This window comes from Nicotiana attenuata, chromosome 7, assembly GCF_001879085.1.
Source record: "Nicotiana attenuata strain UT chromosome 7, NIATTr2, whole genome shotgun sequence".
Taxonomy (NCBI): domain Eukaryota; kingdom Viridiplantae; phylum Streptophyta; class Magnoliopsida; order Solanales; family Solanaceae; genus Nicotiana; species Nicotiana attenuata.
The window spans coordinates 46,725,870-46,739,646 of NC_031995.1; the positions used below are offsets into that span (position 1 = coordinate 46,725,870).

Consider the following 13,777-nt stretch of genomic DNA (forward strand, 5'->3'; position numbering starts at 1 on the left):
ATTAGTAAAGTTCTGCATGTTTACTTCCACACTTAGAAATCATGCCTATAGGGTCTAATGGCTATAATCAGACCTCATGCCCACAAGTTAAAATCAGTTTCTAAACTAGATGTCGTGTCTACAGGATTAAAATCAGAATTTTTTTTATAGAAGTCATGCCTATAGGAATTTCGCTATGATCAAATAAATCCTGCCTACTCAATTAGATACCATGCCTATAGGATCTGAAACCAGTTTAGTTAAAATCAGTTTAACTCGTACTATGTTGAATTAGTTTAAAAAACTTTCATTAATGCGGTTTAGAAAGCATGCCTATAGGATCCAAATTACTCGTTTAAAACTCTCACTGCTTTGCCATTTTCGAATCAGTAATAGGTATCATGCTTATAGGGTATCATCAATACACACTTAGGCAAGCGTTAGGTAATAACGATAAAATTGAATCCACCTTTGTTTAATTAGCAACTGCTGCAACCAGCAAGCAGGCCTGATTCAGACTTCTTATCTGAGTTATGTAATAAATGGGTCTGCTTCAACATCTGAAATTCCCCTGTCTTAGTACTTCTGGCCTTAAATGTGTTTTAACTCATGCTGTTTATGTGCTCTACTTGAGGAGGTATATATGATCCTTTAGTTGTTTACGTGTTCCCCCTAATATGCAGTCTTATGTGTTTTGAATGTCGCCTTAGTCTTTTTACCTTTAAAATCCAAAAGTCAGCCTAAAATCCTCCCGCTTATAAGAATAGTAGTCCTAAATTCCTCCGGGACTGATAGGAATGGGACAGATAATAGCATGCAATAGAGGTCGAGACCAATCCGCGCTTTAACGCCTTAACAGGGTAGAAACGGTAGATATGGATGTGATGACCCGTGCGCTAATACCACATGTAGCCCCTCTTTTAAGGAGTGATTACCGGGTATTGCATTGATGTGATCCATATTACAAATAAATCTAGGACCCCCTTTTATATTCGTTAGCATGTTTAGTTATAACTCTTTCAAAATTTTGTTTTATTTTATCACTGACAAACATTCGTGTATTTAAAATCCCCTCTTATTTGAGCCTTGTTTGTTTACTTGTTAATTGCGCAAATTCACAAAGAAACTATCTGGCCTGGAACCACACTAGTGGATCCTGAGGGGTGCCTAACACCTTCCCCTTAGGATAATTTCAAGCCCTTACCCTATCTCTGGTTATCAAACAAAATTAGAATTGAACCTTATAGGTGTCCTAATGCACCTCAAACTATTAGGTGGCGACTCTTCAATTGCAAACCCCTTTCCCAATAGGAAAGAGTTGTCCCAACCAAATGTCACCAACCCGATTTTCCGATGCAAAGGGGGGAAAAGGGGGCGCGACAAGGAACTGTAAAGACGCATAAGTTGATCGAGGGTGAAAGGACATCCCTCGATTTTGCTTACGAAGAATCGGAGTAGAATCACAATTCTCCAGAAGGAAGGATGGATCTGGCCAAGGGTCACATCATACCTCTTGCAGAAGGCGACAATGATAGGGTCTAAGGGACCCAACGCGAAGGGATAAGTGTAAACACTTAGAAAACCTTCCACGTGGGTAGTGATCGATTCCTCGGGCGAAGGTACCACCACATGCTTATCAACCCAGTTGCAATCCTCTTTAACCTTGGTAAGGGGATCATCAGTAATTGTGCATATGTACCTCGAGAGCGGTTCACATCGACCCGGTACCGAGGAGGTCTTTTCAATCTTAAAATCAGCAACCGTAGGGCACCCTGAACGAAATCCTCAAGGGGATATTCCGCCGCAGCTCCATCGTCAGCGGGTCGTGATGATGAAGCGGCCTTTTTTTGCGGTACAGTCTTATAAGTTTTCGCCATTGTAGAGCAGAAGAAAAGGGAATTAGGATGGTATGCGGTTTGCTAAACTTTAAAGTAATTTGCAAAGCAAAGGGATTTTTGAAAAGAAACAAGAATAAAGCTTTGAGTGTAAAGTTTGAATAGAGGAAGGTTACAGTACTTATAGCTTGCAGGTGATGTTCAGAACCCATGATGGCCGACAGCGACTGACAGACATTTAATACTTTGGTAACTAGACCGACGGGACATTTCGATATCCATTTGTTGCTTACGTCATTATCGGGTGTATCAATGACATTTGTTGCTTACGTCATGGCCCATCGAGACGGGGCTTGAAAGTTCATATCGTTTCTCGTCATCTTCTCTCCAAGAAACGAGGAGACTATTTGTATATGGTCAAAATCGGGCTTGCCTTTTGTCTGACTAATCGAGACTGGAATATGATAGATCAAGGTTCGACCTCGTGTTATATCGAACCATGATGCAAAGTTAGATCGTCGAGCTTGTGACCCAGAGACCGATCAAGATCGAGATCGGCCAAGATCGAGACCGAGCAAGATAGAGATCGAACAAGATCGAGGGAAACTTACCGAGCCAAAAATGAAAAGTCAAAATATCCGCAATCGGGCGAGGATCACGGCAGAAATCCCGGCATGTATTAGAAAGAGACCGATTAATTATCCAATCATGAGATTTTTTACCTCATATAGAACTGTATCAAGAGTAGGACTTCCTAATTATAAAGGGGATTTGATCATTTGTAAAGGGATGATATTCACGCAATACAAAAGCAATATACTATCATTTTCTAGCTTTCATTATCTTGTTGCTCTGTTCATAAGTCAATTGAAACATCTTTTGGTTCAAGGGTGACTTAACTCGAGGGCCAAAGCTATTCAATTTGTGTGGTTTGCATTTATTTTTTATCGTCAATTTCAATATTAATCTATTCTCTTAAATTTGTGCTAAGTTATATCATGTATCCTTAAAACCGCGTATAAATTTAATTGCTATATGTTTTTAAGGGTAAACTATTATAGTATATCTAAACTTATAAATTTTACTAGTTTTAATTTCTTTTGGTAAATTTCCTACTCAATTAAATACATAAATAAAAATGGAGAAAAAAATACTTAATTAGAAACTTTTTTTTCCTCAAAGGATACTACAAACTTGAAAAACTAAAATTTGTACATCAAAATAACGATTACGCATCTCCCTTTTCTTTTCTTTTTTCTATGGGACATCATGTCTTGCTTAACGACGAAGTTCAATAATTTTGATATGGGATAAGGGCATTTATGCCATTTGACTGGCTGCAACGCCCACAGAAGCGCGTACCGTAAGCGTAAGGCAGACTCAACAAAAGGACACGTATCTTTATGTCATCGCTATCCTTTCGCTGCATTTCCAATTAAGGCAAAGCGGTTGTTCTTCTGATCAATTTTTACTCCATTGTTAGCACAAAGCTTCATCATATTCTTCTGTTTGTCCTCATCTTTTATTATTCCATAACTCAAAAAGGAAACAAAAATGGGGCTGCTTTCTAACAGGTAATCTGAATTTTATTTATTTATTTTTTTCAAATGTTTTCTGATTTTAGTTTTTGCATGAAATGGCCACAGAATTGGTAGGAGCAGCCTCAAACCAGGAGATCATATTTATTCTTGGCGTGCTGCTTATATTTATGCCCATCACGGTTAGAAACTATTTTCTTCTTTATGGTAAATAATGTTGTTTTGCGTAAATGAAACATTCTTTCTGTAATTGTCTGCTTTAATCTAATGTCTAAATGTTGATGTAGAAAAAAATTGTTCTTTCTTCATTGGAAATGATGCGAGAAATATAGTGGTATTTCATTTTTACATATTATGGAAATGAAATGATACCTGGAGTTTTCCTTAGATTCATTGATAGCATTAATTTTCAGGAGGATTGTTTTTTCTTATTTAACTGTGAGTATTTGGATATAACTACTGCGATACTGTATAACAACCACAAACTCCTAAGTTGATTAAATACTGGTCAAATATGAAATTAGGAATAAAATGCAGTATCTGAGTGTCCAATCTCTTTGATCTAGCAATACTCAGGGGTGACTTTTTTGTGAAGTATGGGCTTAATGGTAGAGCTTAGGTTTCCTCATGAAGTTTAAGGAGGAGGGACGGATAGCTAGCATATAGAGCAAAGGTGCGGTGTGGACCTTTTCAGAAACAAATGTGGTTGGGGCACATTTTCCAATGCAAAGACTTCCAAAGATCTGTAATTCTGTACTCTTTCATCCTAAAGCTGAATGGGCTGTTTTGACTTGGCTTCACTAGTAAGATTGGAGTTTGAAAGGTGAATTAGTTATTGGAGTACTACATGTGGAATAACTTCTGTAGGAACTATATAGTAACAGAAGGGAAAGGTGTATCAAGAATTATATATTAGTAAGTATCTTATTGCATGATATGATTTGGGTTGCCATTTCTTTTTAGCATACAAAAAAGAAGGTTGAAATTCAATTTAGGGATTGGGATAGTGAAAGTATTTAAAGCTGTAAAAGAAGTAGGCAGTAGGCACACCTCCTATATATTCTTTCACTCTAGCTAATATGCACATTTAGGCTTCCATTAATAAACTCCTTTGCTTGTCCAGACTTTCATTAGCCAGGATTCTTCAAGCAAGATGTGTATATGCTAGTAAAAGTTGGTCAAGAGGCATAGGAATTCATTTGATTCTAAAATGAGGTGTTTTCAGAACTTGTTGTCTCCGCAATGATTTCATCTATGTTGTGGCATTCTTGTAGTATTGGTTGGTCTCTATTTATCAGATGTTAATTCCTTCTCACATAGAACTGGGGCAAGTGATATGATTTACTTATTTGGTGTACCTGCACTCCGTTGTCTTGCAAGCAATACTTCTAGGAAGCTGCCTTACGCACGCGCAGATATTGTTTTGTTATCTGTCCATTTCTTTTTCCCTTTCAGAGAGTAAGACCTATTGCTTTCTGGAAATGTCTTGATTAAGCTATCCAAAATGACCTATTCTGACTGAGGCAAAGTTCAGTGTCCATTGGTTAGTTTTTCTGGCTCAATAAGTTCTTAGGTAGTTTATATTAGCAGAAGAAAGTAATAGGTGGCAAGTTTTTTGTTGATCTGGTGACTCCAGCTTAGGTTTTGAACTGGGGAAATTAGGACTTGCAACCTATGTTGCTGAGATCCTCGAAAAATGTAACTGCACCCAATGTGGCGGCGGTTACATTTTTAGAGGGTTCGAGCAACATAGCTTGCAATCCTCTGCTTAACGCTCCAACCATGTTGTCAAGATGCTTCAACTACAAATAATATGAACATTTGTTTTTGAGGAACACAATATGTACCAGTTTCATTGATCTCCCCTCCCCCATACTCCCTACCACTTCATGAGCGGGTTATAGATGCTTGCATACGAAAGCACAATACATTAGGTGATCTCTTCTCATCTATCCAAGGATAAGCCTTGGTGGATAGAGTTACCTGATACATGTTGTTGGTGGGAGGTGGCACGTATCCCGTAGAATTAGTCAAGGTGCGTGCAAGTTGGCTCAGACACCACGGTTATAAAAAAATTCTAAATTTGTATTTGGATTCTGAGGTGGGATTGGAGTTGGTTGGTGGGAGGTTCATCATCCACCTTCTTTGAGCTTAGATACTCCACTAATCCTTTCTCTGATGTTTACAAGGCTTGATCAATTTATTTTTTATTTTTGTCAGCGGCTTCATTTTTTCCTGTTTGAGGACATTGACCCTACGCGTACCCATTGTACGAGAAGCAAATATGTGCTATACTACTCGATTTTGTTTTTACCTGGCAATATGCCTCCATGAGCGGTTTCTAACCCGCTGTCCCAATCTATATGAAACACGTCATATTTTAGGACGCACCAAATCTTTTGGCACCATTTCATTTCTATAAAACTTATATGACACTGTATCTGTTGCTCAGACTCTTCATTTTCGGTCGGTGCCGCACCCGTATCGACACGCCGTGGGTGTGGGATCCGTACCGGATATGATCAATAGATTTTGGGTACTTTGACCTAAATCGACGAAGAAACTCGATACAAATACAATGATTTCTGAGATCATAGCAAAAACTAGGATGCAATTGAAGAAAATGGATTATGTTGTATTTAGAAATTTCTATTTCAGTCCTCTTCCTGTTATCTTCATCTTGGATTCTTCTCTTGGATTCTTCTCTAGAAATGTAGAAGGCCTACAAGTTACAGTTAGAAAATGTTTTTCTGTTTCCTTATTTCTTAATTCAAATCTTAATGCTCTTCACTTTTTACTGTTACTGAACTTGTAGTCCTTTTCCTGCATTATACAAGCACCATGTATGTTTTTCACATAATGTTGCATATTGTTATAGCTCTATTTTTAGATATTTGAATTATTTTTAGCCGAATCCCCGCACCCATATCTGTACCTGAATCTATAATGTCGAATCTTAAAATTTAGATCGTGAAGGATCTGACCTCTAGATCCACGCCGGTAGCGGATGCCCGCACCCAAGTCCGAGCAGCTTACTGTATTACAAAAGTTTAAATTCATCGAAGTAATCAACTTTTAATTTCCTTGTCATACTCTCTTTCAAACTAATTTTTTACCTTAAATTTGATATTTTCTTCTATTTCATTGATAAAATGCACAAGTCAAATGAATAGATGAATATTATCATAAAGATTTGTTGCTGATTTACTTGTCTCGTTGGGTTTCCTGAAGCAGTGTAGTCTTTTCTTTTACTCTATTTTAATGTTCCCTTCACAAAGCTTTGTTTCTTCTGTGGATATAAGTGCGTATTCTTTGAGTCATTGGTTACCCAAAAAAAAAGGTTGTTCCTACATAATAATCATTTACTCAATTTGAAATAGGGTTGGGACTCTGAAGTTATTCAAACTATTATTACCAAAAATTGAATATAGTCATATTATTTTCCGCATTGAACTCTTCCTCAATAAATAGCTTTTCTCTCTCTTTGTTAAACTATCATAGCACGTCCGTTTAAGTTTGTATGCACAAACTTCGTCTCAAAAGCAATTGGTGACAGCAATTCCTGTGAATTAGAACACCTGTGTATTTCACGATAGGGCCTTGGTCTAGTGGTAATAGCGCGGTAATGTGTGGAATAGGCACACATCATAAGTTCGAACCTTAGGCTATTTAAGTGGAGAAGGTAGAAGGGTGGGTTCATTATCTAACGAGTTTCGAACTGTGCATCATTGGCCCCGAGGATTTCTCAGTTATCCCCAAAAAAACAAAAGGGAAAGAACAGCGGTGTGTTCATGGACATGTCCCTTCTCGGTTATCATGCTTTTCCTTGTCTATTATATCTCTAGCATAGACTGCAGTGTGTGGGTTGACATTTTGTATCAACTTAAAATCATCTCTATTCTGTAGTTGACAAATATATCCAAGATCTTCCTTGACCTAGGCTTTAGGTCTGCCTCTTTGGTAGAGCTATTCCTTAAGTTTGGGGACTCAAATATATATGAGCTCAGTTTACATGATAGACAATGAAATGGGGTGATACATTTCACGTGGAAAGCAATTGATATTTTTTTCCAAAAAAGTAGGACGTAGAGAGCAGTCATGTCAGAATTTTAAGTTGTATAAATATAACACATTACATGTACGAATACACACACGCAAAAAAGAAAAGAAATAACTGACATAAAAACAAAAAAAAATGGTAGTTTATTCACGTTGTGTTATTATTCTTAGTGACGTCAAGCTTTCAGTTAATATGTTTAAAGAAAGACATGTCATTGATAATTCATTATTCGACTGTCAGTTCTACCTGTCATCCTAATCAGCGGAGGTCTTAACTTGAATTAGCCTTTCATCTCACAAGGAATGGAGAGAAAGAGAACTTTTTTTTCAGAACTCCATTTTGTTACAACATGCTATAGGCAGAGTTTACTCTCTGACAGTTGCATTAACCTTTCATCTTATAAGGATTGGAGAGAGAGAGAGAATCTTTTTCCCAAAACATCCATTTTGTTGCAACGTGCTATAGGCACAGAGTTTACGCTGACGGTTAAAATAAAGAATGAAGGAATGAAACCTTAGACAGTCTCAGTAAACATAGCAAGTTTTATTAACTTTCTAGTGGGTGCTGTACTTGGTGCACCATTTGACATGAGCATAGTGACTTATTGTGACGTCCCGGTTAGTACAGTTCCTGGTTACGAGAACACAGGGTTCCTGACTAACAGCAGTTCTTGGCGCAGGACGAGGAAAGGGAGTTGCAACAGTTCATTTAGGATCTTTTATCCTTGAGGAGTCTTGTGAATAACCTCTTTTTATTCCTGGATTTTATATTGCATTAAATGATGATAAGGTCAGAACAACAGCGGTTGTGATCGGCAATATACTGTACCATTCTCTCCTCCTTATCGCTTTTCTAATGGTAATTTTTTCTTGAAATTGTGTTTCATGGACTATTGAGTCACTACTTTTGTGTTGTAATGGAGAACTTTGCAACATTCTGGATGTTGTTCTTGTTCCAAGTGTTACGACATTGGCACTGCCAATGTGGGTGGAGCTCATTCACTTAATAGAGCAGTTAACTATAAATCAGAAGATGATCCAATAATGGCAGGGGAAAAATTCCTTCAGGGTCAAATTAGGAGTAATTTGCTTGTTACAAGATGGTTTATCGTCCTTTCTATATGTTCAAGGTAGTTGGCTCCTTCCCGGTCTTCGCCGTAGTCTAGAGAAGATATAAATTGCTTAGATACTGCTTCCCAAGCATCACTTTGGCATTTTATTTTAATCTTGTTTATGCTTTCTGAATTTCGATCATCTGGTTTCCTGATTACCCTTGATCTTAAGATTGTATAGAGGTGGCAGATAAACTTCGAAGTACAAAAATTATTTTCTCATCATATTGAAAATATGCCTAACTAACAGGTATCTATATTGGGGATAATAAAGTCATTCACTTCACAAGACGTGGTCAAGAAGTCGGAACTGGGACTATTTTGGATCATATCTTGGTAAGCTCGATTCCAAATCGGTCTCCTGTGCCTTGCACAAACTGCACCCCACCGTCAGAAGGTCATGGAGTAGTTTCGTCATGTTTGGACTGCTTTCTTGCTGGAGGTATCCTCTATCGCTTTGAATATGCTGTGAGCCCTGCTGTCTTCCTCGCAAAAGCACGCGGAGGAACCTGCACTCTTGCAGTCTCCGACCCAGATGACATTGTGGTCCAACGAGCAAACTACCTCCTTATGAATGGCTTTGGATGCTACAATGTGTTCAAGAACAACTGTGAGGACTTTGCCATCTACTGTAAGACAGGACTCCTCGTGGTAGATCAGAGTACAATGGGCCAAAGTGGACAAGCAGTGTCTATAATTGGTGGACCACTTGCAGCTGTTATGTCAACACCACTACGTCTCGTCACGACCAATGTATACGGGATGGTAGCGACAGCTGTTGGGGTTTATTGTGCCAGCCGCTATGCAGCTGATATTGGCATGCGGACGGATGTGATGAAGGTGTCTGCGGAAGATCTAACAACGAGGCTAACAACTGGCTTGTTGCAGGTTGTTGAACCGAATCTTGCAGCTTTGCCACCTACTGTTAGCTAGTATTATTTCTTTATATGTAATGTGTTTAGAGTCGGAAAGTGAACGCTCTTTTTAAGCGATTGGAGCCTCTTGCTATATGTCCAAGGCTCTTTGGCTGTTGTGCTTTATTATGTGCTGTTTCGCCTCCGAAAACTTGTAATGGACTATTGTAATTGTGATGTTTAATTTCATTCCCCCTTCCCCTTATATGTTCCTTTTTCAGATTGCTAATTTTGCAATTCACCTTTATGTAATAAATCGAAGAAAAATACTGTCACGGGAAAAGACGAAAGCATTTGAAATGTCTATTTATCAGAAAGTAGAAAGTTTTCCACTTTTTTTACGTAGTGTTGTAAAAAAGAACGTGATGTATTCATGAAGATTGGGCCAAATTGGAGCCCTATCATACATGGGCGGATTTAGGCCGTGGTTCATTTCGCCAAACTATGTATTTTATGTATATGTTTCGTAAAATCGATCTAATATTATCTGTTGGCCCATGTGTTTCAAGAAGGTTGAATGGTGCATCTGGTTCAATGCTGAGTTATTTATTTAAAGGAACATGGATCGATTCCCACATAATAGTTCTTTTCTTGCTTTTTCAGTGGTGCATTTATGTTCTAGAAATTCTAAATTCGTGAGCGGTATCATATGGTGATCAATTCTATGCTCTTGCATTCATATCTTGCCGTTGATAATAGAAAAGAGTTCCAAGTTTTTATACGGAGGAGAATTATGATAAATAGCATATAATAATGGGTTAAATTTTAATAAATGAAAAAAAAAAACCTCCATTCAATTATTATGGCATAGTTTGATTGTGCCCTAAGCTTTAAGAGAGAAAGATTTTTGAAATTTTGTACTTTGAAAACATATCACAATATTTGTGTGATTATAAAATTTTGAACTTGTGATCTTAAATGACGTGCCTATGAAAGCTTCTCTAAGTAAGTTCAAAATTAATAGTTTCCAGATATGGAAAATGTGTTTTAGTCTTGGAACAGTCTAATAAGAAAATATAGTATCATACAAGTTGGAAGAAAGGGAGTACAATTAAGATGAAAAGAAAGCTATTGTATGTAAGTGTAACACCAAACAAGATTTGATAAATGACAAATACATAAAAGTAAAGTAGTGGAGTTGTTCAGAGTGAGGAATTAATATATCACATTGAAGGAAAGGGATTGAGCCTAGTGATTGGAACACAAACCAAAGGATTAGCTCTAGGAAGAGTAATGCCAGGTGCTTCTTCCATGTCTAATTTACCACTAACCTTCCATTCAAAGCACTGAATCATGGAAGCAAGGCTTGTCTGAACCAATTGTAATGCCAATGAAGTTCCAGGGCAACCTCTTCTCCCACTCCCAAATGGCAGAAAATGATAGTGTTGTCCCCTTACATCCAACTTGTCCTTGAGAAATCTTTCAGGTAAAAATTCAAGTGGATTTTCCCAATATTGTGGATCCCTATTGATTGCCCACGTATTGACTAGTAGCCTAGTGTTTCCTGGTACAAGATAACCTCCGATGCAACAATCTTGAGTTGATTCTCTGATGATCATAGGCCCTGTAGGGTGTAGTCTCAGAGTTTCTTTAACAATGGCTTCAAGGTAAGGGAGGTTCGCCATGTCCGATTCTTCCACGACTCGATTCTTACCAACCACAGAATCAATTTCTTCAACTGCCTTGTCCATAATGGTTGGATGATTCATCAGTTCTGCTATTGCCCACTCTGTTGTGATTGCTGCTGTATCACTTCCAGCAGCAAATATGTCCTGTCAAATAATTATCAAGATGGCCACCTCTTTGTGTTAACAATTAAATTAAAAATCGATTTAAAAACCTGACGAAATTACAGCTCCATGTATTCTCAACATTTGGTCACTCTTATCTTGACATGGATTTTTGAAAATATATATATATATATATATATATATATATATATATATATATATATATATATATACACGTGAAGGTTAGTGATTTAAAGTTGTGCTACTTTAACGTTCCAAAATAAATACTCCCTCTTTTTCTATTTATAACTAGACGAGGAAAGGCCCGGGTCCAACATTATAATTTTATTAAAATTAAATAAGGTGTTAACCTTTGTTATAGGAGGTAAAAATTCCTTAAAATTATTATTTGTTGGTGTTTAGTTAATTAACTTTTGAGGTTTAACAAGCTATATTTTTAAAAATTACTTTTGAATATAAAAATATTTAGTTTGAAATCGTCTTCAAATAGTATGAATAGATGAAAATCATTTAATTTTTATTTTCAAATTGCTTCAAGATAGTATGGGTAAATATGAAAATCTTGTAAATATCAATACTTCTTCTTGTTGTTGTTTTATTTAAAAATTAATTTTATTTTCTCTATGGAAACTTCTATTTGAATAAAACAAAATTAATAATTTTCCAAAATGAGAAAAAGATTGGAAATGAACATTTGCACTGCACAAATAGTCTAATCAACACATGCATAGTGCATTTAAAGGAAAGTTGTGGCTAGAGGAATGTGGGTCCACGTGTATTTTGCATTTAAGAAATAAAATATGGAATTTTTATGAAATAACATATATGCCCTTGGTCAACCATCTTTCCTTTTTTATATAATAGAAATACATACTTTTCTTATTGGTCTGTTCCAAAAAGAATGACACATTTTCACAATTGGAAATAATTCAACTTTAAACTCTTCATTTTACTCATTTTATCCTTAATGAAAAGCTTTTAAAACCACACAGATGTCATGGTCCCGCAAAGCTTCTACCCCTTAAACTTTTAAGACCACAAGTTTCAAAACTTTTTTTTTTTCTTAAATAACATGCCGAGTCAAGCTACCTCATCTAAATTGAGACGGATGGATGGAGTAGTATGGTAACTATATTGTTATAGTGGATAAATCAATATACGATGAAATTAAAGATGAACAGACGAGAAACTTACAAGTATGAAAGCCTTAATGTTTTCTCTTGTCAATGTCAGCTCTGAGTCTTGGTCCTCTGCTATATCAAGTAGAATATCAAGCAGATCTTTCACTAATTCACCAGCTCCATCCTTACTTAGACTATTTCTCTTCCTTCTTGTTTCTTGGTGTTCATTTATGATTCTCTCAATCACCTCATCAAACCTTCTATGCACATCTTTTGTCCTTTTCCCAAATCCCTGCAAATCCAAATTCTTAAAGAACCAAATATAATCAGACAGATTAAATTTCCCAGTTAGTTCAGCAATCTCTTGAACTAGCTTCCTCATACTTCCAGCTTCCTCTTCATTTTCCGAACACCTCTCGCTCATTAACATTCTCGATATCACATTATTCGACGCCCTCAACAGCTCAGCTTCAATATCAACAGCTACACCATCCTTGGCCTTTTGCAAAAGCAACTCAACAAAGCACTTTATTTCGTCGCGCCTTACTGGAAGAAGCATGTCCAATGTCCGACCTCCTAGGAGCTCGGACATGCATATTTTCTTCATGAACTTCCAGTAAACCCCGTAAGGCGCGAACGAGAAGTCTTGGGAGCCATAAGTTAAGTAATCGACCACAGATGTCTGTGGTCGATTTAGGAACGAATTTTCATGAGTTTTGAGTACTTGTTTGGCAATTTCAGGTGATGAAACTACAACACAAGGGACAGAACCAAGTTTTATGTGGATCAAAGGTCCATAACGGTTGGAGAGTTTGTGAAGTGCTTGGTGAGGAATTGGAGATAAGAGGTGCAAGTGACCAATTATGGGTAAACCAAATGGGCTAGGAGGAAGATTTTGACGAGTGGTTTTTTTACGGAATATAACATATTTGAGAAATAAGATAGAAGATAGCCATATAAGAAATAGCATCAAGTAGCCTTGGATTTCTGCCATTTTCTGACTTTGTGTTTTTGGTTTTGCACCTATTTATACAAAAATCAAAGTATGACTTTTTCAAACCTCCTATGCACTAATTTAATTGGTAAGGACATAATCCAAAAAATTTAACAATCAAGGCCGGCATTGACACATTCTCAAGGAGCTAAATTTGTCTTGATTTCTTTTCTCTCCTTCCTTGTTGAGATTCTTATGGATCAAAGCTATTACGCTTTTCTGCATTATTTACTAAAACAATGCATCTCTTCTTTTTTTTTCGAACTAAAAGCAGTGATCTCATTATTTATTATTCTAGCAAATTCGCCGTTCAAATCAATCGTTAATCATTTAAAGATTAAATAAAATATATTGCTAAGAAACATTCCATGACTTGTTCTCTCACTTTATTCATGTTGTCTAAAGATTACTACTTTCGCAGGAGCACGTCCTGTGGATATTTGCACACATACTCACTTTTGGGGTCGCCATTTA

The 13,777-nt window shown here is 36.9% G+C and overlaps 2 protein-coding genes across 3 annotated transcripts; one reads left to right on the forward strand and one right to left on the reverse strand.

Moving 5' to 3' along the window:
* Positions 3,161-9,743, forward strand: LOC109229033. 2 transcript variants are annotated; one of them, XM_019394337.1, is made up of 3 exons: positions 3,161-3,388; positions 3,461-3,534; positions 8,774-9,743. In XM_019394337.1, exons 1-3 carry the CDS (start codon positions 3,369-3,371, stop codon positions 9,454-9,456), a joined length of 777 nt encoding a protein of 258 aa, XP_019249882.1. In that variant the 5' UTR covers positions 3,161-3,368; the 3' UTR covers positions 9,457-9,743. The 2 variants fall into 2 exon arrangements, with proteins under 2 accessions (XP_019249882.1, XP_019249883.1); XM_019394338.1 differs by lacking the exon at positions 3,161-3,388 and having other exon boundaries at positions 3,463-3,559.
* LOC109230485 (cytochrome P450 93A3-like) lies at positions 10,489-13,406 on the reverse strand. Its single transcript, XM_019395977.1, has 2 exons — positions 12,383-13,406; positions 10,489-11,209 (listed from the first exon to the last, which is right to left on the reverse strand). Exons 1-2 carry the CDS (start codon positions 13,301-13,303, stop codon positions 10,601-10,603), a joined length of 1,530 nt encoding a protein of 509 aa, XP_019251522.1. The 5' UTR covers positions 13,304-13,406; the 3' UTR covers positions 10,489-10,600.